The sequence below is a fragment of the Rhinoraja longicauda genome, chromosome 14, assembly GCF_053455715.1.
Source record: "Rhinoraja longicauda isolate Sanriku21f chromosome 14, sRhiLon1.1, whole genome shotgun sequence".
NCBI lineage: Eukaryota > Metazoa > Chordata > Chondrichthyes > Rajiformes > Arhynchobatidae > Rhinoraja > Rhinoraja longicauda.
The window spans coordinates 53,059,544-53,085,589 of NC_135966.1; the positions used below are offsets into that span (position 1 = coordinate 53,059,544).

Sequence of the window (26,046 nt, forward strand, 5' to 3'; positions counted from 1 at the left end):
GGGGGTAGTGTGAATTGTGAGGAAGATGCAATAAGGCTGCAGGGTGACTTGGACAGGTTGTGTGAGTGGGCGGATACATGGCAGATGCAGTTTAATGTCGATAAGTGTGAGGTTATTCACTTTGGAAGTAAGAATAGAAAGGCAGATTATTATCTGAATGGTGTCAAGTTAGGAGGAGGGGGAGTTCAACGAGATCTGGGTGTCCTAGTGCATCAGTCAATGAAAGGAAGCATGCAGGCACAGCAGGCAGTGAAGAAAGCCAATGGAATGTTGGCCTTCGTAACAAGAGGAGTTGAGTATAGGAGCAAAGAGGTCCTTCTACAGTTGTACCGTGCCCTGGTGAGACCGCCCTGGAGTACTGTGTGCAGTTTTGGTCTCCAAATTTGAGGAAGGATATTCTTGCTATGGAGGGCGTGCAGCGTAGGTTCACTAGGTTAATTCCCGGAATGGCGGGACTGTCGTATGTTGAAAGGCTGGAGCGATTGGGCTTGTATACACTGGAATTTAGAAGGATGAGGGGGGATCTTATTGAAACATATAAGATAATTAGGGGATTGGACACATTAGAGGCAGATAACATGTTCCCAATGTTGGGGGAGTCCAGAACAAGGGGCCACAGTTTAAGAATAAGGGGTAGGCCATTTAGAACGGAGATGAGGAAGAACTTTTTCAGTCAGAGGGTGGTGAAGGTGTGGAATTCTCTGCCTCAGAAGGCAGTGGAGGCCAGTTCGTTGGATGCTTTCAAGAGAGAGCTGGATAGAGCTCTTAAGGATAGCGGAGTGAGGGGGTATGGGGAGAAGGCAGGAACGGGGTACTGATTGAGAGTGATCAGCCATGATCGCATTGAATGGCGGTGCTGGCTCGAAGGGCTGAATGGCCTACTCCTGCACCTATTGTCTATTGTCTATTGTCTATTGTCTCTGGCGCTGTAAGGCAGAAACTTTAAAACGCTGTGCCACCCTGCCATCATGTTAGGAGTTGATAGAGAATGACAGTAATGGCAAGAAGACGATCCCCTCTTAATGCTTCATTGGAGAATCTTTTTGGTCCTCTATTGCTGGGTTGGATGCGACTCAAAGAACCAAGAAAAGGTCAAGAGAACTCATGAACGCAAAACAATAAAAAAGGACACTTCAAAGGGAACAAAGTCACATCACTCGGATGCTGAACAGTCTGAAGAAGGGTCTCGACCCGAAACGTCACCCATTCCTTCTCTCCAGAGATGCTGCCTGTCCCGCTGAGTTACTCCAGGATTTTGTGTCTGTCTTCGGCTTAAACCAGCATCTGCAGTTCCTTCCTACACACTTGTCAATGCAACTTCAACTTATTACTGACTGAGTTTCTGAGGTTTTTTGGAAGTTATTTCCATCACATTTCACTGGGCAAACAACTAGGTTCCAAATGCATAAAAAACAGTACAAAATGTACAGATCCCTATGTCTATTTATTGCAGAGAAGGGAAGCCAAGGGCTACCTTCCATTTCTAGGAAGGTTCTAAATTAAAATAGTGAAGTTTGCTTGGTTTTTGCTTTTGCTTTATATAGTCTGCCCACACCCAGCAATGAATGGTTAAATATTTACATCTAATGAACTATTTCTGGAAGCATGATTTCTGTGGTGCTATAGGAACCATTACTGTAAAGTTTCATACTCGCTGGTGGTATTATAATGACCGAACAGAATCTAGTGTGTTTTGGGATAACACTGCCACAGGAAGCACATTTATAAGAGTGAAGAGAAGGCCAATGTTGGGTCCTAGGGAGATACAATAGGTGACATGAATTGAAACAGGAAGTTATTGCACTGCTGTAACAGGAAGCAGTTCAAGCAGGGAAGGTCAGGAAGGGTATGGCAATGGGGGTGCAACAAGTAGTGCTGCTGCCTCATAGGGACTCATGTTCAATCCTGATCTTGCATGCTTTCTGCACAGAGTTGGAACATTTTCTTAGTGACCTCTCCAGGCTCTCCACTTTCCTCCTGGAGACTTTCTGGTAGGTTCATTGACTGCTGTAAAATTTCCCATGGTGGAAGTCAATGGCAAATAAATCAAAGTGGAGTTTCCACAGAGATACAGCATGGAAACAGGCCCTTTGGCACACCAGGTACATGCCGACCATCAATCACCCATTCACACTACTTCTATGTTGTCCCACTTTCTCATCCACTCCCTACACATCAGGGGTAACGTGCCGAGGCCAATTAAAGTACAAACCCGCACGTCTTTGGGATGTGGGAGGAAACTGGAAACATAAATCATCGGAGCAAAATCAGGTCATTTGACCCATCAAGTCTACTCCACCATTCCATCATGGTTGATCTATTTTTCCATCTCAAACTCATTCTCCTGCCTTCTTCTCATAACCCTTAACTTATCAAGAACCTATCAATCTCCACTTTAAAAATGCCCAGTCAGCCTCCACTGCCATGTGTGGCAATAAGTTACACAGATTACCACCCTCTGGCTGTAGAAATTCCTCCTCATCTCCATTCTAAAGGTACGTCCTTTTATTCTGAGGCTGTGACCTCTGGTTCTACGACCCCCCCCCCCCCCCCCCCCCCGTTACTGGAATTTCCACATCCGCTCTATATCGGTCCTTCTGGGTCAAATCATTCCTCAGTGAGGGCTGGAGCTGGGGCCTGAGTCGAGGGGGGATGAATTGTCAAGGCCAATTGCTTCAACAGGCCAGGGTTGTGGAGCAACCAGGCAGTGAATGAGTGATTGGGGAGTTGGGAACTGAACAGGGAGCAGGGATGAAAAGAGGCAAGGAATGATGGAGAACTTGAGGGTTTGCTGAGGCAGTGGGCTGTTTAGTTTAGTTTAGTTTATTATTGTCATGAATACCGAGGTACAGTGAAAAGCTTTTGTCTGCTTGCTATCCAGGCAAAGAAAAGACTGTACATGAATACAACTTAAGGGCCTGTCCCACTTTAGGCGATTTTAAGGCGACTGCCGGTGACTAGGCTGTCGCCGACAGTTCGCCAGGTGTCGCGGGCATGATCGTGAGGAGTCTTCCAAAAATCGTAGTGGATCTCAGCGCGTCGCTGAGAAATCATCCGGAGTGAAATTTCTCGGCGACAGCTGGCTTGTCGGCAGGTATCGTTGCTTACTGCGGGCGCTGTCGCCTGCTGTCCCCAGGTTTGCTAGGTTGTCTTAGATGCATTTAGAAGCACGTAATATTAAATTAAGTAAAGTCATTTGAAGATACCATAAAATACTAGTGTTTAACCAATTTATTTACCGTCAGGACATTTGACAGGTAGGTTGGAGGCGACAGTTTGACGGTCAGGTAAGCGTGGGAATTTTCGCGATGTTTATGGCCATCAGCAATTACATTTAAAGTAGGCTCCCAACCCAGATATGCAACCCAGAAACCAGATATGCATCTCCCGTACATTTTCAAAGAATGCCCACACTCATCACAAAAATCCATTTAACCACTTTAAAAATTAAATTTCTTAATACTGCTATGAGTAAACTGGAAGTCAATCCAGTTTATGCCTTGTTACCGTGAAGCTTGGTTTTCAAGTAACCTGGGCATGATGTTATATTTCAAAACTCTCAAGTACTTACCGACTTGTCAGTGATTTCAGCGAAAATTAGGACGCCGGAGAAGCATTGACAGCGTGGGAATTTCGCGATGTTTCCGAAGACGGTGTAATCTCGACTTGACTCGGCATTGTCGTGGTCATTGTCGTCGGGTAAAAGAAAATTTTGCCGATCTGCTATGACTTTGACAGTCGCCTAAAAAATCGCCTAAGTGGGACAGCCCCTTTAGCCTTCTAGAGTGTACAAACAAAGGATAAAAGGTACAACATTTAGTGCTAGGTTAAGTCTGATAAAGTCTGATTAAAGATAGTTCAAAGGTCTCCAGTGAGATAGATGGGAGGTCAGGACAGTACTGTAGCTGATGAGAGGACCGTTTAGTTGCCTGATAAGTGCTGGGAAGAACCTATCCATAAATCTGGAGATATGAGTTTTCAAACTTCTATACCTTTTTCTCGATGGGAGAGGAGGGGAAGAGGGAGTGACCGGGGTGAGACTGGACCTTGATTATGCTGGTGGCCTTGAAGGCAGAGGTGGCAAGGACAGTGGGGGCTTCAGTCCATTAGAGAGGTCAGTAGGAGTGAAGTTCCCTGATTTGGAGATTCCCTGCTGTTAAACCTTGGTTGCCCAATGACAATATCCTCCAACTTGCTGGACAACAGTCTGAACGGACACCACAGAGGCAATGATTTCTTTGGGCATGCTTCTGACATTTTTAGCAGAGGCTCAAATTGCAACAAAGCACCCGGTTGAATTTCTGGATTCAGCTTGAAATCATCGAGCTCTCTGAAAGCAGCCACCTTCCATCAGCATACCTCTGATGAAATCAAATGCCCAAATCTCCAGCCTTGTTTGCAGTGGAGAAGAGAAGCCAAGTATTACCTTCTGGTTCCAGAAAGATTGTTAAAACAGTGAGCTGTGTTTCAGAACAGAGCTTGCTTAGGGTTTGTATGTTCTTGCCGAAGCTGGCAATGAATGGCAAAATGTAGAAGGTTGCACCCAATTAAACTCTTTTTATGAAGTGTAGGCCTTTTTGTGGTGTATGAAAATGTGGCAGAGAAAAGTGCACAGAAGGATCCTATGAACAGCATCGTGATAATGATCAGATAATCTGTGACATTGAGCTAGGTTAAGGGACAGATAACGTCTATGACACCACAGAGCATGCGTTATTCTGCTGCATGGTTCCATGGGTTCTATTATATTCAAAGGTCATAATGTCCCTTCTGAATTATGATACCTATTCACATTGCAGACATTCTCAGTGAGCCTGGAGTTAATGGGTAATGTGCAATTGACCCTTTATCTCAGGACTGCCACTAAGTAAAGGCAAGAGGAAATTGGTGAAGGAAAATAGTTGTGAGGTTCAACGTTCTGAAATCTGTTCAAAGAAAAAAATAATTAAAGTTCTGGTGCTGGAAACCTGCAATAAACAATTGAAAATAGAAAATACTGGGAGCACTCAGCGAGTCAGGCAGTGTCGACGGAAAGAGGAATATGGTTATTATTTTAGGTCCAAGATTTCTTGTCAGAACGTAAAGAGGAGGGGACAAAAGCTTTCTGCCTCGGAGAATGCTTGAGAATGATGGAGGGATATAGGGAATACCTTTGATAGCGTGAGACCAAGTGAGTTAGCGTGCCAGTTAGAAGCAGATAAGTTTAGGTTTAGGTTTAGGTTTAATATTGTCACGCATGCCGAGGTACAGTGAAAACCTTTGCTTTGCATGCTATACAATACATAACTATAATCAATCTAAACTCAAGTACAATAGATACATTTCCTCACCAGAAGATCCTCAGACTATCTTTAATGGAACTTTACTGGACTTTATCTTGCATTTATCTTGTACTAAATGTTATTCCCTTTATGGTGTATCCGTACACTGTGGACGGCTTGATTGTAATCATGTATAGTCTTTCCGCTGCCTGGTTAATACGCAACAAAAGCTTTTCACTGTACCTCGGTACACGTGACAATAAACTCAACTCAATGCAGGGAAAGATACAGAATGCAGAATATAGTTCTCAGTATTATAGTGCAACAGTTCCAGAGATAAAGTCCTATGTCTGCAATGAGGTAGTGGCGAAATGGACTGTATCCTAGCTTCTGAAAGAACCCTTTTTCAGCCAGATAACTGAGGGGAAGATGCTGTCCCTGAGATGGTTTCTCCTGATAATCTGCATCATGTGTTGCTAATAGCAGGGTTGTGGGGATGACCAGCAGGACAAGCTGAACCATCAGAGAAAGAAAAACTAAGTTAGACTCATAGAAACAGAAACATAGAAAATAGGTGCAGGAGGAGGCCATTCGGCCCTTCGAGCCAGCACCGCCATTCATTGTGATCATGGCTGATCGTCCTCAATCAATAACCCGTGCCTGCCTTCTCCCCATATCCTTCAATTCCACTAGCCCCTCGAGCTCTATCTAACTCTCTCTTAAATCCATCCAGTGATTTGGCTTCCACTGCCCTCTATGGCAGAGAATTCCACAAATTCACAACTCTCTGGGTGAAAAAGTTTTTTCTCACCTCAGTTTAGGGCATCCCCTTTATTCTAAGATTGTGTCCCATGGTTCTGGACTCGCCCAACATTGGGAACAATTTTCCTGCATCTAGCTTGTCCAGTCCTTTATAATTTTATATGTTTCTATAAGATCCCCTCTCATCCTTCTAAACTCCAGTAAATACAAGCCTAGTCTTGGATGACGGGATTAAAAGTAACATTAGCAAATTTGCAGATGATACAAAGCTGGGTGGTAGTGTGAACTGTGAGGAAGATGCTATGAGGTTGCAGGGTGACTTGGACAGGTTGTGTGAGTGGGCTAATGCATGGCAGATGCAGTTTAATGTGGATAAGTGTGAGGTTATCCACTTTGGTGGTAAGAATAGGAAGGCAGAGTATTATCTGAATGGTGTCAAGTTAGGAAAAGGGGACGGACAACGAGATCTGGGTGTTCTAGTGCATCAGTCACTGAAAGGAAGCATGCAGGTACAGCAGGCAGTGAAGAAAGCCAATGGAATGTTGGCCTTCATAACAAGAGGAGTTGAGTATAGGAGCAAAGAGGTCCTTCTGCAGTTGTACAGGGCCCTAGTGAGACCGCACCTGGAGTACTGTGTGCAGTTTTGGTCTCCAAATTTGAGGAAGGATATTCTTGCTATTGAGGGCATGCAGCGTAGATTTACTAGGTTAATTCCCGGAATGGCGGGACTGTCGTATGTTGAAAGACTGGATTGACTAGGCTTGTATACACTGGAATTTAGAAGGATGAGAGATCTTATCGAAACGTATAAGATTATTAAGGGGTTGGATACGTTAGAGGCAGGAAACATGTTCCCAATGTTGGGGGAGTCCCGAACAAGGGCACACAGTTTAAGAGTAAGGGGTAGGCCATTCAGAACTGAGATGAGGAAAAACTTTTTCAGTCAGAGTGTTGTAAATCTGTGGAATTCTCTGCCTCAGAAGGCAGTGGAGGCCAATTCTCTGAATGCATTCAATAGACAATAGACAATAGACAATAGGTGCAGGAGGAGGCCATTCGGCCCTTCGAGCCGGCACCGCCATTCAATGTGATCATGGCTGATCATTCTCAATCAGTACCCCGTTCCTGCCTTCTCTCCATACCCCCTGACTCCGCTATCCTTAAGAGCTCTATCTAGCTTTCTCTTGAATTCAAGAGAGAGCTAGATAGAGCTCTTAAGGATAGTGGAGTCAGGGGGTATGGGGAGAAGGCAGGAACGAGGTACTGATTGAAAATGATCAGCCATGATCACATTGAATGGCGGTGCTGGCTCGAAGGGCCGAATGGCCTCCTCCTGCACCTAATGTCTATTGTCTATTGTCTATTGTCTAACGCTCACCAAATCCACCCAAAACTTCATCCTCAACATTGATGGTCTCCCAGTATCCACCTCACCTCACATCCGGAATCTTGGAATCATCCTTGATCAAACCCTCTCCTTCGACAAACACATCAAACACATCACAAAGACAGCCTTCTTCCACCTCAAAAACATTGCCCGTCTCCGTCCATCCCTCTCCTCCACAGCTGCAGAAACCCTCATCCACGCCTTCATCACCTCCCGTCTGGACTACTGCAACAGCCTCCTCTATGGCGCACCCTCAAAAATCATCAATAAACTTCAATACATTCAAAACTCCGCTGCCCGTCTACTCACACACACCTCGATCTGTGACCATATCACCCCCGTCCTTTATAAACTCCACTGGCTCCCCATCCCCCAGAGAATCCAGTACAAAATCCTCCTCATAACCTACAAAGCCCTCCATAACCTGGCCCCATCCTACCTGACCGACCTCCTCCACAGGCACACTCCCACCTGCACCCTCCGCTCTGCCGCTGCCAATCTCCTATCCCCCCACATCCGGGCCAAACTCAGATCCTGGGGGGACAGGGCTTTCTCCATCGCTGCTCCCACCCTATGGAACTCACTACCCCAAACCGTTAGAGACTCCTCCACACTCACCACATTCAAAACATCGCTGAAGTCTCACCTGTTCAGTACTGCCTTCAACCACTGAAGGTCACCGCACCTTCTGTCTCCTTTCTCTGTTCATTTATTTATTTACTTATTTATCTATTTATTCATTTCCCTATGTTCTCAAAATCTCTGTAAAGCGTCTTTGAGTATATGAAAAGCGCTATATAAATAAAATGCATTATTATTATTATTATTATTATTGTCTTTTCAATCTTTTCTCATATGACAGTCCCTCCATCCCATGGATCAATCTTGTGAACCAACGCTGCACTGCCTCAATTACAAGGATGTCCTTCCTCAAATTAGGAGACCAAAACTGTACACAATACTCCAGATGTGGTCTTACCAGGGCCCTATACAACTGCAGAAGAACCTCTGCTCCTATACTGAAATCTTCTCGTTATGAAGACCAACATTCCATTAGCTTTCTTCACTGCCTGCTGTACCTGCATGCCAACTTTCAGTGACTGGTGTACAAGGACACCCAGGCCTCGCTTTACCTCCCCCTTACCTAACCTAACTCCATTGAGAAAATAATCAGCCTCCTTGTTTTTGCCGCCAAAGTGGTTAACCTCACATTTTTCTATATTATACTGCATCTGCCACGCATCTGCCCACTTACTCAACCTGTCCAGGTCACCCTGCAACCTCCGAACATCCTCTTCACAGTTTACACTGCCACCCAGCTTTGTGTCATCCACAAACAGCTTTGTGTCATCCATAAACTTGCTAGTGTTGCTTCTAATTCCTTCTTCCAAATCATTAATATATATGGTAAACAGTTGCACCCCCAACACCGAGCCTTGCGGCACTCCACTCGCCACTGCCTGCCATTCTGAAAAGGACCCGTTTACTCCTACTCTTTGCTTCCTGTCTGCCAACCAATTTTCTATCCATGTCAACACCCTACCCCCAATACCATGTGCTCTAATTTTAGTCACCAACCTCCCGTGTGGGACCTTATCAAAGGCTTTCTGAAAGTCTAGATACACTACATCCACTGGCTCCCCTTTATCCATTTTACTTGTCACTTCCTCAAACAATTCCAGAAGATTAGTCAAGCATGATTTCCCTTTCATAAATCCTTGCTGACTTGGACTTATCCTTTTACTGCTATCCAAATGCAGTAAATAATTTTAAATAATTGACTCCAGCATCTTTCCCACCACCGAAGTCAGGCTAACTGGTCTGTAATTCCCCGTTTTCTCTCTCGCTCCTTTCTTGAAAAGTGGGATAACATTAACTATCCTCCAATCCATAGGAACTGATCCTGAATCTATTGAACATTGGAAAATGATCACCAATGCGTCCACTATTTCTAGAGCCACCTCCCTGAGGACCCTGGGATGCAGACCATCAGGCCCAGGAGATTTATCATCCTTCAGTCCCTTTAGTCTACCCAATACTGTTTCTCGTCTAATGAAAATTTATTTCAATTCCTCTACCCCCCTAGATCCTCTGTCCTCCAGTACATCTGGGAGATTGTTTGAGTCTTCCTTAGTGAAGGCAGATCCGAAGTACCTGGTCAACTCTTCTGCCATTTCCTTGTTACCCATAATAATTCAACCCGTGTCTGCCTTCAAGGGACTCACATTTGATTTTGCTACTCTTTTTCTCTTAACAGATCTAAAGAAGCGTTTACTGTCCTTCTTTATATTCTTGGCCAGCTTCCCCTCGTACTTCATCTTTTCAGCCCGTTTTGTTACCTTCTGTTGTCCTATGAAAGTTTCCCAATCCTCTGGCTTCCAGCTACTCTTTGCTGTGTTATAGATACATGAGTGGTAGAAATACACAGTTGTGATACAGATAGGAATTAGAATATAGAATATAAAACAACCATGAAGCACAAGAACAGGCTCTTCAGCGCATGATGTCTGTGCCGAATATGACATCAAGTTAGACTAATCTCCTCCGCCTGCACGTGATCCATATTTCTCCGTTCCCTGAATAGCTGTGTGCATATCTAAAAGTCTCAAACTTTGGCTTTGAAAGGCATCAAAGAATATGGGGAGAAGGCAGGAGAATGGGGTTGGGAGGGAAAAATAGATCAGCCACGATTGAATGGCGGAGTAGACTCAATGGGCTGCGTGGCAATAGACAATAGACAATAGGTGCAGGAGTAGGCCATTCGGCCCTTCGAGCCAGCACCGCCATTCAATGTGATCATGGCTGATCATTCTCAATCAGTACCTTGTTCCTGCCTTCTCCCCATACCCCCTGACTCCACTATCCTTAAGAGCTCTATCTAGCTCTCTTTTGAATGCATTCAGAGAATTGGCCTCCACTGCCTTCTGAGGCAGAGAATTCCACAGATTCACAACTCTCTGACTGAAAAAGTTTTTCCTCATCTCCGTTCTAAATGGCCTACCCCTTATTCTTAAACTGTGGCCCCTGGTTCTGGACTCCCCCAACATTGGGAACATGTTTCCTGCCTCTAACGTGTCCAACCCCTTAATAATCTTATACGTTTCGATAAGATCCCCTCACATCCTTCTAAATTCCAGTGTATACAAACCTAGTCGCTCCAGTCTTTCAACATATGACAGTCCCGCCATTCCGGGAATTAACCTAGTAAACCTACGCTGCACGCCCTCAATAGCAGGAATATCCTTCCTCAAATTTGGAGACCAAAACTGCACACAGTACTCCAGGTGCGGTCTCACTAGGGCCCTGTACAACTGCACACAGTACTCCAGGTGCGGTCTCACTAGGGCCCTGTACAACTGCACACAGTACTCCAGGTGCGGTCTCACTAGGGCCCTGTACAACTGCACACAGTACTCCAGGTGCGGTCTCACTAGGGCCCTGGTCTACTCCTATGTCTAATGGTCTTGTGGTTTTATGGTCTTAAACACCACTATTGTATCTGCTTCCACCACAAGGGTGTTCCAGGTACCCACCACACCTTGTGCAAAAAACCTGCCGCGGATATGTCCTTTAAGCCTTTTCCCCCTCTGAAGGTAAGGCTATGTCTATGATATGACAGGTCCACCTGGGAAGCAAGATTCTGTCAACGCTATCTGTGCTTCTCATAATTTTATAAACTTCTGTCAGGTCTCCACTCAGCCTACAGCACTCCAAAGAAAACAATCCGGCTTTGTCTATTCTCTGCTTGTAAATAGCCTCCAATCCAGACAGCATCATGGTAAACCTCTCAAAAGCCTCCACATCCTTCATTTAATGGAATGACCAGAACCACACACAATAAATTAAGAGAAAAATCTATTTAAATCCATTCAACTGGACCAGCAGCAACTCAATGTGAAAGGGGAAAGTTAAGACAAGCAGGGAGCGCAGATCTAACTATTCTAACAGAGATCAGATGTTACCACAATTCTTGAACACCCACTAACAGTAAGCCCACAGCACCAGTGTGCAGTCAGAAGTTAAACAATGAAGGAACTCAGATTTAAAACACAGCCTGCATGGCTGCAGCAAGGTGCTCACACAGAAACCTACCAACTTTGGGAAATGAGTAGGTGCCAGTTTGGTTGGCGGCAGAAGTTTTTTGAAACCCATGGAAGATGTTGTGATATTTATTCTGGAAGCAATGTTGGTGTTAGGTTGCAGGGGAAAAAATGTTACCAAACATTGAACCCTTTCGTCTTCCCCCACAGAGAGATTCCTGAACTGTTTTTAGAAAATAATTAAGACATTGAGAACTTAAAATGTCCACAGGAAAAGCTGGCATTTTTGTCGCACCTTATCCGTCTCTCTATCGGTGCTCCAAGGAAATGCTCTAGAAATGTAATGCCTGCGGTTAGTAGACAAATCCACAGCACACACAAACACTGACTGGCTTGTGAGTTAGTGTTAGTTGAGGAATGGATCGCAGCTAAGACAAGTAAAAGCTCATAAAAGAAAAAGAAAAACCAGCATTCCAAGCTTCGATGGCAAGTTTATTTTACAGTTGGCACGGTGGTCAAAAGGAAAGGGCAATGGTTGAATGGGAAATTCCAGTCTGATTTCAGTCTGATTCGAATTAATCGCGTGCTCCTTTTGAACCGATGTGCAGGAGCCATGATTGGGAAGGTTCCAAATTGTTAATGAAGAAGAAAGCTGTCCATTGGGTGCTGATAATGAGTCAGAAACATTGCAAATGCAATTCATACCAAAGAGATGAACACAAATGCATTTAGGGCAAAGCCAAGAGAATGGACAATAAATTATTGGGCACAAAGAATTGTAGAGAAACAGAGAGATGCAGGTGTTCCTAGCCACAAATCATGATGATAACAGGACTGGTAAAAAGAATATGGCTAAGGATATATATTTGATATTTGACTTCATTGGCCAAAGGGATAGAATATAACAATGGGGAGATTATGACAGAGCTATACAAGTCATTGGTTAAGGTACAGCTGGAGTATTCATATATTTGTAGCTTCAGCACCAGCAGAGAGAATAAATAATGCTGGAGAAGTTTTGGAGAAGATCTACAAAGTTGTTGACAAGGAGGGAGAATGTGAATAAATTGATGAGGTTGGCCTTTCTACAGTTACTTTCTTTGGAATGGAGAAGGCTAAGGAAACATGTGATTCAGTTGCATTATATGGCACTGCGTACATGGATGCCAAGTGTAAACTGCAGAAGGTCTGCCCACCCCACACATTCCCCGTCAGCCTCATCCTGTCCTACGTGTGCCAGAGTCCTTCATGGGCTCATCAGCCACCTGAGAACTGGAGTAGAAGGAAGTCATCCTTGATCCTAAGGGGCCACCTGAGATTTTTTTTTAATGGTTTAGTGTGTCTTTCGCTTTAGCTGAGACTATGTCCTTAGTTCTCAGTGTCGGGGACTTATCCCAGAACTTCTTGACTCAGAATTAATATCTGAGCTGAACTAACATGCCCAATAATGTCCACTCGTGGATTTCCCAACATTGTTTAATGGAAATGTGTGCTTTTGGTGAACATGACCGCTTTTAGATTCAGACTGAAGAACTGTACACTATCCCAATGCTGATCAAGTGAAAGGCCTGTGAACAGTTATCTCATTCACTGGTGGAGAGGAAGGTCAGGGATGGTGAAGTCAGTGCATGGACTGACTGCCGTTCACTCAGGGAGCAGGGCTTGCATCGGGCAATGACTGCCAGCTCTCCTGACACTCACAGAACATGTTAAGATACATTTTAAAACTTTGCATTTCTTTTCTATGCAGCCTCTAGGGAAGCCAGCTTCCTGTTAAATCCACAAAATGAGGCCTGTTGGGATCATGCAGTGTTTTCCTGGAACCCGTGCTGATGATATGAATAAATACAAATCCTGTCATGCATTCCCAACATCAACTGTTGTTTGCTTTGTCGCACTGCTCACTAGGCATAGCTTGCAAACTAAGATGTTTAATCATCCAGCAAAGAGCTGCAGAGTAACTGTATAAACGGCCATTTTGTGCAAGCATGGTGTGCCAATGAAAATCAATACTATTGCATGTTTTATTTTGTGTGGTAATCTTGGACAAGTAGAATAATTATCACTTAGCTTGAGCTTAAAATGTCTTTGGACCTCTTCTTCAAGTACCTGTGGCCCCAACTTTACACAGCTGCTGAACTGAAAGCAAACGTTGTGAATGAAATGCATTTTAAAAATATGATGAATGACTGGGTAGTTGGTTGAGTAGGGTTGAGGGAAGAATATTGACCAGAACAACTGGAGAACGCTTTGCTTTTCTACAGAAATCTTCATTGGATATTGCACATCTCCAGTGTTTGTAAATGTATGATAAATATAGGAGGTATGCACAGGTGTAATATTACAAACACATTGAATAAACCAATTACACCTATGATGTCTTCTTCGACTGCACAAGGTGATTTACAAATCGGTTATGGGTGAGTTCAGGTGATATTATTAAACATGTAGAATCTCACATTTGATCATCATGTTCATAATGATAGGAGCAGAATTAGGCCATTTGGCCCAACAAGTCTAATCCGCCATTCAATCAGGGCAGATCTATCTATTCCTTTCAACTCCATGCTCCTGCCTTCTCCCCATATCCCCTGACACCAGTACTAATCAAGAATCTATCTCTGCCAAATATCTGCAAATTTGAATGGTCTATGGGGAATTGCACTGAGGAATGCTAAAGATGTTTGTCCAATTTAAGTTACAAACGGAATGGCAAATCATAGTCAAAGAGCAACAGCAAAGATAGGGTTCCAGAGCAGTATCTGAAGCATGAAGGTGAGAATGGTGTGAGCTGTTGCCTTAGATGTAATACAGCCCTTCCTCTGCACTATGCCAACTCAAAGGGGCAAAGTGTTTACTGTCAGATGAAGAGCAAACATCCTCAGCGTGTAAGTCTAGACCCGAGCTTCTTAGGCAAAGCAACTTCAAGATCATGATTTCTTCCTAGAAGCGATATTTTCACAAAATAAAGCAAGAGAGATGAAGTCTAAAACAATATTGAAGCCAGTATGAACACCGGAGAATTGAGCCAATGGAGCCTCAACACCAGCCGCAATAACAGGAAGCAAAAACCTCTTCCTAATGTGCACCAGTCAACCCACATGAGCATTGACAAGGCAGCAGGTGTGGGGAGCGACATGTCAATGTAGAAAATGCTGCTAATGAGGGATAGTGTCATAGTCAGAGTCATACAGCATGGAAACAAGCCCTTCGACCCAAATCATCCATGCCAACCAAAATGCCCCATCTAAATTAATCCCATTGACCCATACCTCTCTAAACCTTTCCTATCCATATACCTGTTCAAGTGTACTTTAAAGGCTGTTTCATACCTGCCTTAACTGCATCCCCTGGCAGCTCGTTCCATATATTCATGGCCCTCTGAGTTATGCCCCTCAGTTTCCTTAAATGAAAATATTCTGGTTCTTGATTCCCCTATCCTGGGTATAAGAATCTGCGCATTCATCCTATCATCCACCTCTATAAGATCACCCTTCAGCCTCCTGCACTCCAAGGAATAAAGTCATAACCTGCCCAACTGTTCCCTATAGCTCAGACCCTCAAGTCCTGGGAACAGCCTCGTAAATCTTCTCTACATTCTCTCCAGCTTAACTTGAACACAAGACATCATTTTCAGATATGTATTGCAGACCTTTGGGCAAATTAAATAAATCCATTGATGGTTATGGCTAATTATATAAATTTGTAAATATTGATGAAACAGGCCCCTCTGCCCACCAAGTCCAAGCCGACTACTATTGTGAAAGTATGCAGAAATAGTCTTGGATGCAAACATAATTATTACCTCAATTCTGTCCCTGTCACAAGGGAGGAGATTGCGGGGGCTCTGGCACAAATTTTCAGAGCCTCTCTTGCAACAGGGGATGTACCGGAGGACTGGAGGATAGCTAATGTGGTGCCATTATTTAAAAAGGGCAGTAGGGATAAACCTGGGAACTACAGGCCGGTGAGTCTGACATCGGTGGTGGGGAAGCTGCTAGAAAAGATTCTGAGGGACAGAATCAGTCTTCACTTGGAGGATCGAGGGTTAATTAAGGATAGTCAACATGGCTTTGTTAATGGAAGGTCGTGTCTGACTAACTTGATTGAATTTTTTGAAGGGGTGACCAAGGAGGTAGATGGGGGTAGTGCAGTGGATGTGGTATACATGGATTTCAGTAAGGCTTTTGACAAGGTCCCACACAGGAGACTAGTCAAGAAGGTAAGAGCCCATGGGATCCAGGGCACCTTGGCAAAATGGATAAAAAACTGGCTTAGTGATAGAAGGCAGAGGGTGATGGTAGAAGGTTGCTCCTGTGACTGGAGGCCGGTGTCCAGTGGGGTGCCGCAGGGATCGGTGTTGGGTCCCTTACTGTTTGTAATCTACATTAATGATCTGGATGTCAACGTACAGGGCATGATCAGCAAGTTTGCAGATGACACAAAGTTAGGGGGGGTGGTGAATAGCGAGGAAGGGATCTGCAAGCTGCAGGAAGATATAGATGAGATGGTCAGATGGGCGGAGCAGTGGCAGATGGAATTTAATCCTGAAAAGTGCGAGGTGATGCACTTTGGCAGGAATAACTTCGAGAGGGAGTACACCATGAATGGAAGGACCCTAGGGAAGACAGGGGTACAGAGGGACCTTGGAGTGCAGGTACACAAGTCCTTGAAGGCATATGGGGTACTGGCCTTCATTAGCCGTGGCATCGAATATAAAAGTAGGGGGGTAATGATGGAATTGTACAGAACACTGGTGAGGCCACAGCTGGAGTATTGTGTACAGTTCTTGTCACCACATTATAGAAAGGATGTGATAGCTTTGGAGAGGGTGCAGAGGAGATTCACCAGGATGCTGCCAGGGATGAAGGGCCTCGGCTATGAGGAGAGACTGAGCATACTGGGGTTGTTTTCCCTGGAGCAGAGAAGGCTGAGAGGGGACATGATCGAGGTGTACAAGATCATGAGGGGCATAGATAAGGTAGATGGCGGGGAACTTCTTCCACTGGTGGAAGGTTCAACAACGAGGGGACATAGAAACAGGGTAAGGGGAGGGAGGTTTCAGGGGGATGTGAGAAAGAACTTTTTCACCCAGAGGGTGGTTGGAGTCTGGAACTCACTGCCTGGGGTGGTGGTGGAGGCGGGAACACTCACAACGTTTAAGAGGCATTTGGATGGGCACTTGAAATGCTACAACATTCAGGGCTACGGTCCAAATGTGGGAAAATGGGATTAAAATTAGACTGTGTTTGGTAACGGGCGGCGCGGACACGATGGGCCGAAGGGCCTCTTTCTGTGCTGTAGGACTCTATGACTCTATCTATGACTCTTCTTGATTTTAAAAAAAATTTGGAAAACCTGGATAAATTAAAATAAAATGTAATTTTACTAAAGACTAGGCAGTAGTACCTAAAGCAGAAACAATCTGTCTAAGAAATGTGTATATGGAGACAGTGGACGAGGCGGCGGATAATGTTTGGTGTCCATTGCCTATTTCTCAGGAACCACATGCAACCAAACTAGAGCTGGTCCATCCATATGGTCATTAAAGGACTAATGACAACTTAGTGTGTAGGAAGGAACTGCAGATGCTGGTTTATACTGAAGATAGACACAAAATGCTGGAGTAACTCAGCTGGACAGGCAGCAGCTCTTGAGAAAAGGAATAGGTGGTGTTTTGGGTCGGAACCCTTCTTCAGACTGAAAGATAGAGATGGGGTGGGGGGGGGGGAATAGAGTTCTTCAACTTCAGTTCACATAAATTGAAAATCAGTTTTGTTTTGTTCTGGTCTTTTCTCGCCTCCGTTTCTTTTCTCATATTTCACGTATTCCATTTCTCCAGAGATGCTGCCCTTTAGTTTAGTTTAGGTTAGGTTAGGTTAGTTTAGTTTAGGTTAGTTTAGGTTAGTTTCCAGAGACGTCTCCAGAGACGCTGAGTTACTCAAGCTTTTTGTGTCTATCTGCGGTGATGACCACGAAAACGCATGAGAGCCCTTAGTCCTACTCACAACTATATTATGGTGTGAAATTATCAGAGAAGAACTATTAAACTAGAGTTAATGCAAGGTTTCGCAATCAAGATATTCAACTTATAGATAAGGGCCACAGAAGAAAATCCGTGAATATCGGAAAACGTGTTCAGGTGGCTGCATGAAGACAATGTAAAAATCAAAAGAAGTAAATATGATTTGTAGAGAAAAAGGTTCTTTGTGTTGGGCTGGAAATACAATTGCAGTCAGTCATCCAAAAGTAGAACCAATTATGAAGGTAGTGAAACCTGAAAATATTGTGAACTTATGTTATTCTTAGGCATGGTCTGGTTGCAAGCTGGAATTTAGCCAAATGGTATAAGTGTACCAACACTATTAATGACTGAAGAAAGACAAAAAGTAGAATTGGGACTGAGAACAACAAATGGCATATGACATAATGTAAGGGGAGTGTGAAGTTAATCTCTGCTGGCTGCCTGTGATACAACATGTGCATTGGAGCTTGTGTGATGCTTTGAATTAGGGAGTGCAAACTATAATCAGTCATATGCGGGGCCAAGGTCAAGAAGAGATAATCATATTGGAATCATGTACATTGAAGAAGACTGAATGAAACTAAGCTCAAATTGAGAAAGAGATACAAGGAACTGATTGTGGTGTGAAAATGTTCCACCACTGGCAATTGGACAGCATTTTAACTTTGGTCATAGAACATTGCCCATGTAAACAATTCTTGGTCCTAAGTCAGTAACCTGACTTAATGGCTGCATTGGGGATGCAAAGATGGCACATTCTCTTATCTCAAACTGATTCGATGATTTAATTTGAAAGATTTAAACAAAATGGTATTATAGATGACCAAATATTTGCTTTAGTTTAGTTTAGTTTAGTTGAGTTTATTGTCGTGTGTACTGTGGTGCAATGAAAAGCTTTTGTTGTTGCGTGCTACCCATTCAGCAGAAAGACTATACATGATTGGAATCAAACCATCTGCAGTGTACAGGATATGGGAATAATGCTTAGTGGAAGATAAAGTCCAGTAAAGTCTAATAAAAGATAAATCGAGGGTCTCCAATTAGGTAGATGGTAGGTCATGACTGCTCACTAGTTGGTGATAAGATTGTTGTTCAGACACAAGTAAAAATTTGATATTCACTTAGGAACGTAGTGGCAGATTATAACAATGAAGATTACAGCAAAAATTATAGTAAAAAATACTACTGTCCCGAAGTAGTGAGAGAGAGCTTCATTCCGAATATTCTAGTTATTCTGAGCACGAAAGCTATTGTCAGAACTTATATTTATGAGTCTGGGTTAATTAAAGATTTTGATGAACTAATGGACTCATGTACCATCTGTCAAGTTTGCAAAGGCTAGCCAGCGAAGGCATTTTGCAGAATTAAAAATGGCCAACAAAACTATTTCAAAGAGTATATTTTAATTATAGTGAATGATAGCATCTTAGTACTACTCAGGGAGAATCCTTTGGGTCCTGTCCTACATTGGGGCATACTGTTGAAGAATTGAGATCCATGGTCTCATCCATGCTCACCAGAAATTCTAGCCTTGGATAATAATACTCAATTAAAAAATTTTTTTTTTTGACGGCCTGTGGAACAAAATGGTATTTTTCACAATATTGTCTAGAATGAAATTGAGTGCCCCAAGAGATGAGTGATAATTATCAAAGAAGCATGAAAGAAATAGTGTTATAAGGGGGCATAAGTTGAACTGCGAGGCATTGATTAACTAACTTCTTGTGAAACTCCAGAATAGCACCACATTCCACTAGATCTTCCTACTGAGTTACTCATGCACTGGAGACTGACAACGTCCAAATCTTCATAGAAACATAGAAACATAGAAAATAGGTGCAGGAGTAGGCCATTCGGCCCTTCGAGCCTGCACCGCCATTCAATATGATCATGGCTGATCATCCAGCTCAGTAGCCTGTACCTGCCTTCTCTCCATACCCCCTGATCCCTTTAGCAAAAAGGGCCACATCTAACTCCCTCTTAAATATAGCCAATGAACTGGCCTCAACTACCTTCTGTGGCAGAGAATTCCACAGACTCACCACTCTCTGTGTGAAGAAATGTTTTCCCATCTCGGTCCTAAAAGACTTCCCCCTTATCCTTAAGCTGTGACCCCTGGTTCTGGACTCCCCCAACATCGGGAACAATCTTCCCGCATCTAGCCTCTCCAACCCCTTAAGAATTTTATATGTTTCTATAAGATCCCCCCTCAGTCTCCTAAATTCCAGCGAGTACAAGCCCAGTCTATCCAGTCTTTCCTCATATGAAAGTCCCGCCATCTCAGGGATCAATCTGAGCTGAGTTCATCCAAATCTTCAGGTGGAAGTGGAATGGAGGTGGAAGTCAATCTTCAGTTATGAAAGAAACAAAATTATGGCTCAACTCCGAGAGAAATATATTTCAAATAAATTAGATTGTTCATGAAACATGTACATTGAAGAAGACACCATGCTCAGTGGAATGTCGAAGTGAGCGTGTAAGTTTAGTTTAGTTTAGAGATGCAGCGTGGAAACAGGCCCTTCGGCCCACTGAGTCCACACTAACCAGTGATCCCCGCACATTAACACTATCCTACACACACTGTGGACAATTTTTACATTTACCAAGCCAATTAACCTACAAACCTGTACGGCTTTGGAGTGTGGGAGGAAACTAAAGAGCTCGGAGAAAACCCACGCAGGTCACAGGGAGAACGTACAAACTCCATACAGACAGCACCGGTAGTCAGGATCGAACCCGGGTCTCCGGCGCTGCATTCGCTGTAAGGCACAATCTCTACCGCTGTGCCACCGTTACTGCCCAAATAGTAGAAACTTCAAAGGGATACCTAACATAGTTCTGCAATCATATCATATCATATCATCATATATATACAGCCGGAAACAGGCCTTTTCGGCCCTCCAAGTCCGTGCCGCCCAGTGATCCCCATACATTAACACTATCCTACACCCACTAGGGACAATTTTTACATTTACCCAGCTGCACTGAGTATTGCAAGCAGTTCTGGTCACCATCCTACAGTGATTAAACTGGAAAGCATGCAGAAAGGATTCACAAGGATGTTACCTGGATTGGGGGACGAGTTATGAGGAGAGATTGGACTGGCTAGGTGTAGAAACAAGGAACTGCAGATGCTGGTTTTCCAAAGAAAGACACAAAATGCTGGAGTAACTGAGCAGGTCGGGCAGCATGCCTGGAGAACATGGATAGGTGGCATTTCAGATTTAGACCTTTCTTCAGACTGATCAAAGCGTTTTGACCCAAAACATCAACTATCATGGGATTCTGTCTAACCCACTGAGTTGCTCCAGCATTTTATGTCTTTCATTGGATAGGCTGTCTATTTTATGTCTTTCATTGGATAGGCTAAGTCTATTTTCCCTGGAGTGAAGGAGGCTGATAGGAGAGATGATTATAGAATTATGAGAGGCAGGGATAGGATAGATAGCCAGTGTCTGTTTCCCATGAGTTTAGAGATACAGCGCAGAAACAAGCCCTTCGGTCCGTGCCGAACAGCGATCCCCGCACATTAACACTATCCTACACAAACTAGGGACAATTTTTACATTTACCAAGCCAATTAACCTACAAACCTGTACGTCTTTGCACTGTGGGAGGAAACCGAAGATCTCGGAGAAAACCCACGCAGGTCAGGGGGAAAACGTACAAACTTCGTACAGACAAAAATTGCAAACATACCAGGCTGACACTCACCATGCTCAAAAGCACCAACCTTACATTTTCCTATAAATTATAACTTCAAAGTGCACCAAATAGGGTGCAAGTACAACTAGTCTGCATCATCATAAGTGAGGATGCCAGGTCCTCCCTTGCTTTCTGCCCTTCACAGTTCACACTAAGTGTGGTGGGTGTGTGGAACGAGCTGGCAGAGGAGGTAGTTGAGGCAGGGACTACCCCAACATCTAAGAAACAGTTAGACAGGTACATGGACAGGACAGGTTTGGAGGGATATGGACAAGGTAGGACGAGTATAGCTGGGACATGTTGGCCGGTGTAGGCAAGTTGGACCGAAGGGTCTGTTTCCATGCCGTATCACTCTGTCCATATAACTCCATGACTCTATGACTCTACGACACAGTTGAATAGTTCACTGTCACTCAGTTTGTGCTCTCATACCTGGAGAAACACCTTGAGGAACAGTGCCCGAGGTCAGTGTGACCCAGTGGGCTTAAGCGGCCGGCTGGGTGGTGGCTGAGTTTGGCAGGGGTTGACAAACGCTGGGAAAGTTATTTGAGACAGGTATGAGGAGACAGGTATGAGGTCTATGTTTGAAAGAAGCTTGTGTGCATGCGTGAGGAGAAGTCTGGCACTGGGAATTCTGAAGTTGCCTCTATTCTCTCATCTAGGGAGAGGGAGCATTGATGGGAGGGTGGGGAGGGGGGAAGGGGGGGGGGGAAGGGGGAGAGTGGGGAGTGGGATTCCTTCCCAGAAAATAAAGTTCTTTTTGTTCTTCCATCTGTGGGAGATTCTGGTGAGACCCAAGTCATTCACAGGCCGCAAGCGAAACTGAGCACCTCGGAATTAACAGCATGATACCCTATATTTAGTCTCGGCGCATTAACTTGATCCTCCGCTCCGCATTTGCTTGGATACGATGTCTGGGAGCGATGGTTGTGCCAGCGGCAATGAGCTTTCATCTGCCTGCAGCTCAACTCCTCCCAGCGTTATGCCTCCTGGCTCTGAAGTGGCTGAATTTGTTTCCGATTCAGTAGAAAATGTGGGCTGTGTAATTGCAGATTAAGCTGCTTTTTCCAGGCGGGTCTTCAAAGGCCCATGTCAGGCCCGTGGAGCCCTTTCAACAGGTGTAGGGTTTCCAAGCAACCGGGTGGCTTAGGCTGCACAGAGCTGCTGATGGCTGCTTGTTTTAACCATTTCTTTAAAAACAGATACCACAAAACATAAGTGGGATTTAAGAAAAAGGCAAAACGCACTGTGACACATAATCGAACAAAACCCTTAGTTTCATAGAGAAGTGCCGCTGTGGTGTTCCAGGTATATTGTGCTCTAGGTAAATGAGATGTCTGTTGTATAGACTTTATTTTACATGGCATGTAGAGCCATTTGGTTCAGGTGAGCTTCCTGCTACAACCAGAGTTCAGTCTACTCATCTTCAATCAGCATTGGCTATTTACCACAGCTGAAATTTTAGTCCAACAGCCATCAAACCTATCCCCCTGTTTGCTCCTATCCCACCTCTCTCCATTTTGCTCCCACATCTGTATTTTATCCCATCAACAAAATGCACCGAAACAGCACAATGCAGCCACATTGGTTCTGTGGTGAGCCGCTGCTACACGACTGTACTAAGAACTTTTGAAACTTTGTCGGCTGCAGTAACGTGGTAACCTTTTGTGGACTGTCTAGGTAAAGTCTGCCAACCGATTTTCAAGGATTGTATGCAAAGACAATGAATTTCACTGTACCTAGGTACATGTGACAATAAAGTGCCAGTGAATCATTGAATCTTCAACATCACCATGCAAGCCCACTGCATCTACATACCAGGACAATGGTAGCAGATGCAACACAATGTCAGTGGCTGCAGGTACACTCCAGGCCTTAGCAATACGTAGCCATTTCTTCATCATGCTAGGTCGAAATCCTGGACTGCAGTCTTTCAAGTATGCATTTCCATGCATCCCTGTTCAAGGACAGGTGATGATAGACAATAAATGGCAGCCCAGCCATCAAAACCCACTTTCATATCATATCATATCATATATATACAGCCGGAAACAGGCCTTTTCGGCCCTCCAAGTCCGTGCCGCCCAGTGATCCCCGTACATTAACACTATCCTACACCCACTAGGGACAATTTTTTACATTTACCCAGCCAATTAACCTACATACCTGTACGTCTTTGGAGTGTGGGAGGAAACCGAAGATCTCGGAGTAAACCCACGCAGGTCACGGGGAGAACGTACAAACTCCTTACAGTGCAGCACCCGTAGTCAGGATCGAACCTGAGTCTCCGGCGCTGCATTCGCTGTAAAGCAGCAACTCTACCGCTGCGCTACCGTTCTAGAAATAAATCAAATTATTTTGATAGTTCAATTCATTTACTTTGAGATCATATTCCCAGCATTCAGATGCTGGGACAGTGAGACACCTTGGAGTTTCTGCATGCGTCCAGTTTTTTAGTCTTCAACGTGTGCTGGAGATAGACACAGTACCTGGTTGCAGTCCAGTTTATGCAGTGGCCTCACAGCTTCAATCCTGTGGCATCTGTGTTGTTTGTACATTCTTGCAATAGTACCTGCCTCAACTACCTCCTCTGGCAGCTCGTTCCATACACCCACCATTCCTTTGTGTAAAAAAGATACCCCTCAGATTCCTATTTAATCTTTCCCCCCTCACCTTTCCCCCCCTCATCTTTCCCCCCTCATCTCAATTCCACTACTCTAGGCAAGAGACTCTGTGCATCTACCCATCCACTCCCTTTATGATTCCACACACCTCAGGTGCTTTGCTGTGATGTTGTTAAGGTTAGGTTATGTTGGCAATTCCGAGATAGTTTCTATCTGTTGAGGTTCACCTTGCACTTGATATGTGATGGAGTACATCACACATCAGGTGCAAGGTATGTGATATGTGCTACAGTCTATATCAAAGGTGTTGAAGTGGAGATGGCCAAGAGCTTTAGGCTTCGAGGTGTAAATATCACCAATAATTTGTACTGGTCCAACCAGATTAATGCTACTGCCAAGTAAGCACACAAACCTCTAAATCCTCCAAAAACGAAGGAAATATTGCACATCTTCAATTTCTAAAGATATACCAGGTATGCATCCTGTTGAGTTGCAGCACTGCTTGGTAAGGCAACTGCTCTACCCAAGACTGCAAGAAAGCAAGAAATAGCAGAGACTTATGGACACAGCCCAATCCATCACACAGAAAGCAGTGGAGGCCAATTCTCTGGATGCTTTCAAGGGAGAGCTAGATAGAACTCTTAATGATAGTGGATTCAGGGGGTATGGGGAGAAGGCAGGAACGGGGTACTGACTGTGAATGATCAGCCATGATCACATTGAATGGTGGTGCTGGCTCAAAGGGCCGAATGGCCTACTCCTGCACCTATTGTCTATTGTCTATTGTCTATTGTCTATTATCTATTGTCTATTGTCTATTGTCTATTGTCTATAAACCAGCCTTCCCCCCAGTCGATTCCATCTATACTTCAAGCTTCCTTTGAAAAGCAGCCAACATAATGAAGGCCAATCACAATTTCAAAGATTACGGGGAGAAGGCAGGAGAATGGGATTGGGAGGGAAAGATAGATCAGCCATGGCAGAGTAGACTGGATGGGCTGAATGGCCTAATTCTGCTCCTGTGACTTATCACACCCTGGTTCTCCCATCTCCCATTGGGACAAAAAAGATAAAAGCTTGAAAGCATGTCCCATGAGACTGAAGAACAGCTTCTTCCCTGCTGTTATCAGACTCTTGAACATCCTCTCATATGCTAAAGGTGTATTTCCAATCTACCTTGTTGTGGAGCGTGCATTTCCTTTTGTCTGTACTTTCTCTGATACTCTAATACTCTGACACTGCACTCTGTTTCCTTTCTCATTTCGCTCTATCTTTTGTACTCATGTATGGTATAACTGAACTGTGGTATAACTGTACAGTGTGGTATGAATTGCCTGGATAGGGCACAAAACAAAGTATTTCCCGGGATCTCGGTACATGTGACAGTAATAAACCAATACCATCACAAATGCTGATGGAGAATATTGAAAAGGACTGACAGTAAGCAGTGGGGTGTCTTTAGCATTCCAAGCACAATTCACATGGCTAATTTCCAGCTGATTGCCGATGACATCTACATCAATTGCCTCCTAGTCTGAAGAAGGATCCCAACCCAAAATGCCACCTATCCATGTTCTCCAGGGTTGCTGCCAGCACTCAGTTACTCCAGCACTCTGTGTTTTTGGTTTGTAAACCAGCATCTGCAGTTCCTTGTTTTTGCTTTCGCCAAACGTGTGGATTTCTTAATGATTCAATTGGTTTTTTTAAAGATTTTTTTTTTGGCTCAATTTGAAGTCCAAGTTTCCCTGTGTGGTGGAAAAAATGAGGTGCTTGGGGAGTTTTAGAATGGAAAAGACTGGCAGAATATAGGTGTCACTGTTAAATGTAGAAAATTGTAGCAGTCAATTAACGCAGCACCAAAATAGTGCTGTTATAATGATCAGATAATATCACTTTGTCATGTTGATTGATGATATTTATTGATTGGGATACTTGCTGCCCTTTGAATTAACACATTGGGATCTTTTTTTGTGATCATATGATCATATGTGATCAACATTGTGATCCACACAGTGGAAGTCCTGATCGAGCACATCTTCTCAATTCTGCGCTGGAGTGTTGGTTCGAATTATGTGCTCAAGCATTTGGAGTGGAGGTACTTATATACTAAAACTCCCATTTGTTTGTTCCTGAACTACAGCCAAAATGGTACACTATAGCGTGACAATTTTAGGCCCACCTTACTCACCCTTTGGTGCTAATGGAAGAAGTTTCATTGAAATCGGTGTTATATTTTTCATGT

At 44.0% G+C, this 26,046-nt stretch overlaps 1 protein-coding gene across 1 annotated transcript in view; it reads left to right on the forward strand.

Annotated features, from left to right (window-relative positions):
- LOC144599964 (fibroblast growth factor receptor-like 1) overlaps positions 1-26,046 on the forward strand; it is a 176,161-nt gene that overhangs the window by 127,365 nt on the left and 22,750 nt on the right. The window contains exon 5 of the mRNA XM_078411249.1: positions 21,660-21,680. Coding sequence (XP_078267375.1) covers positions 21,660-21,680 — 21 coding nt within the window. The remainder of the gene's footprint in view (positions 1-21,659; positions 21,681-26,046) is intronic.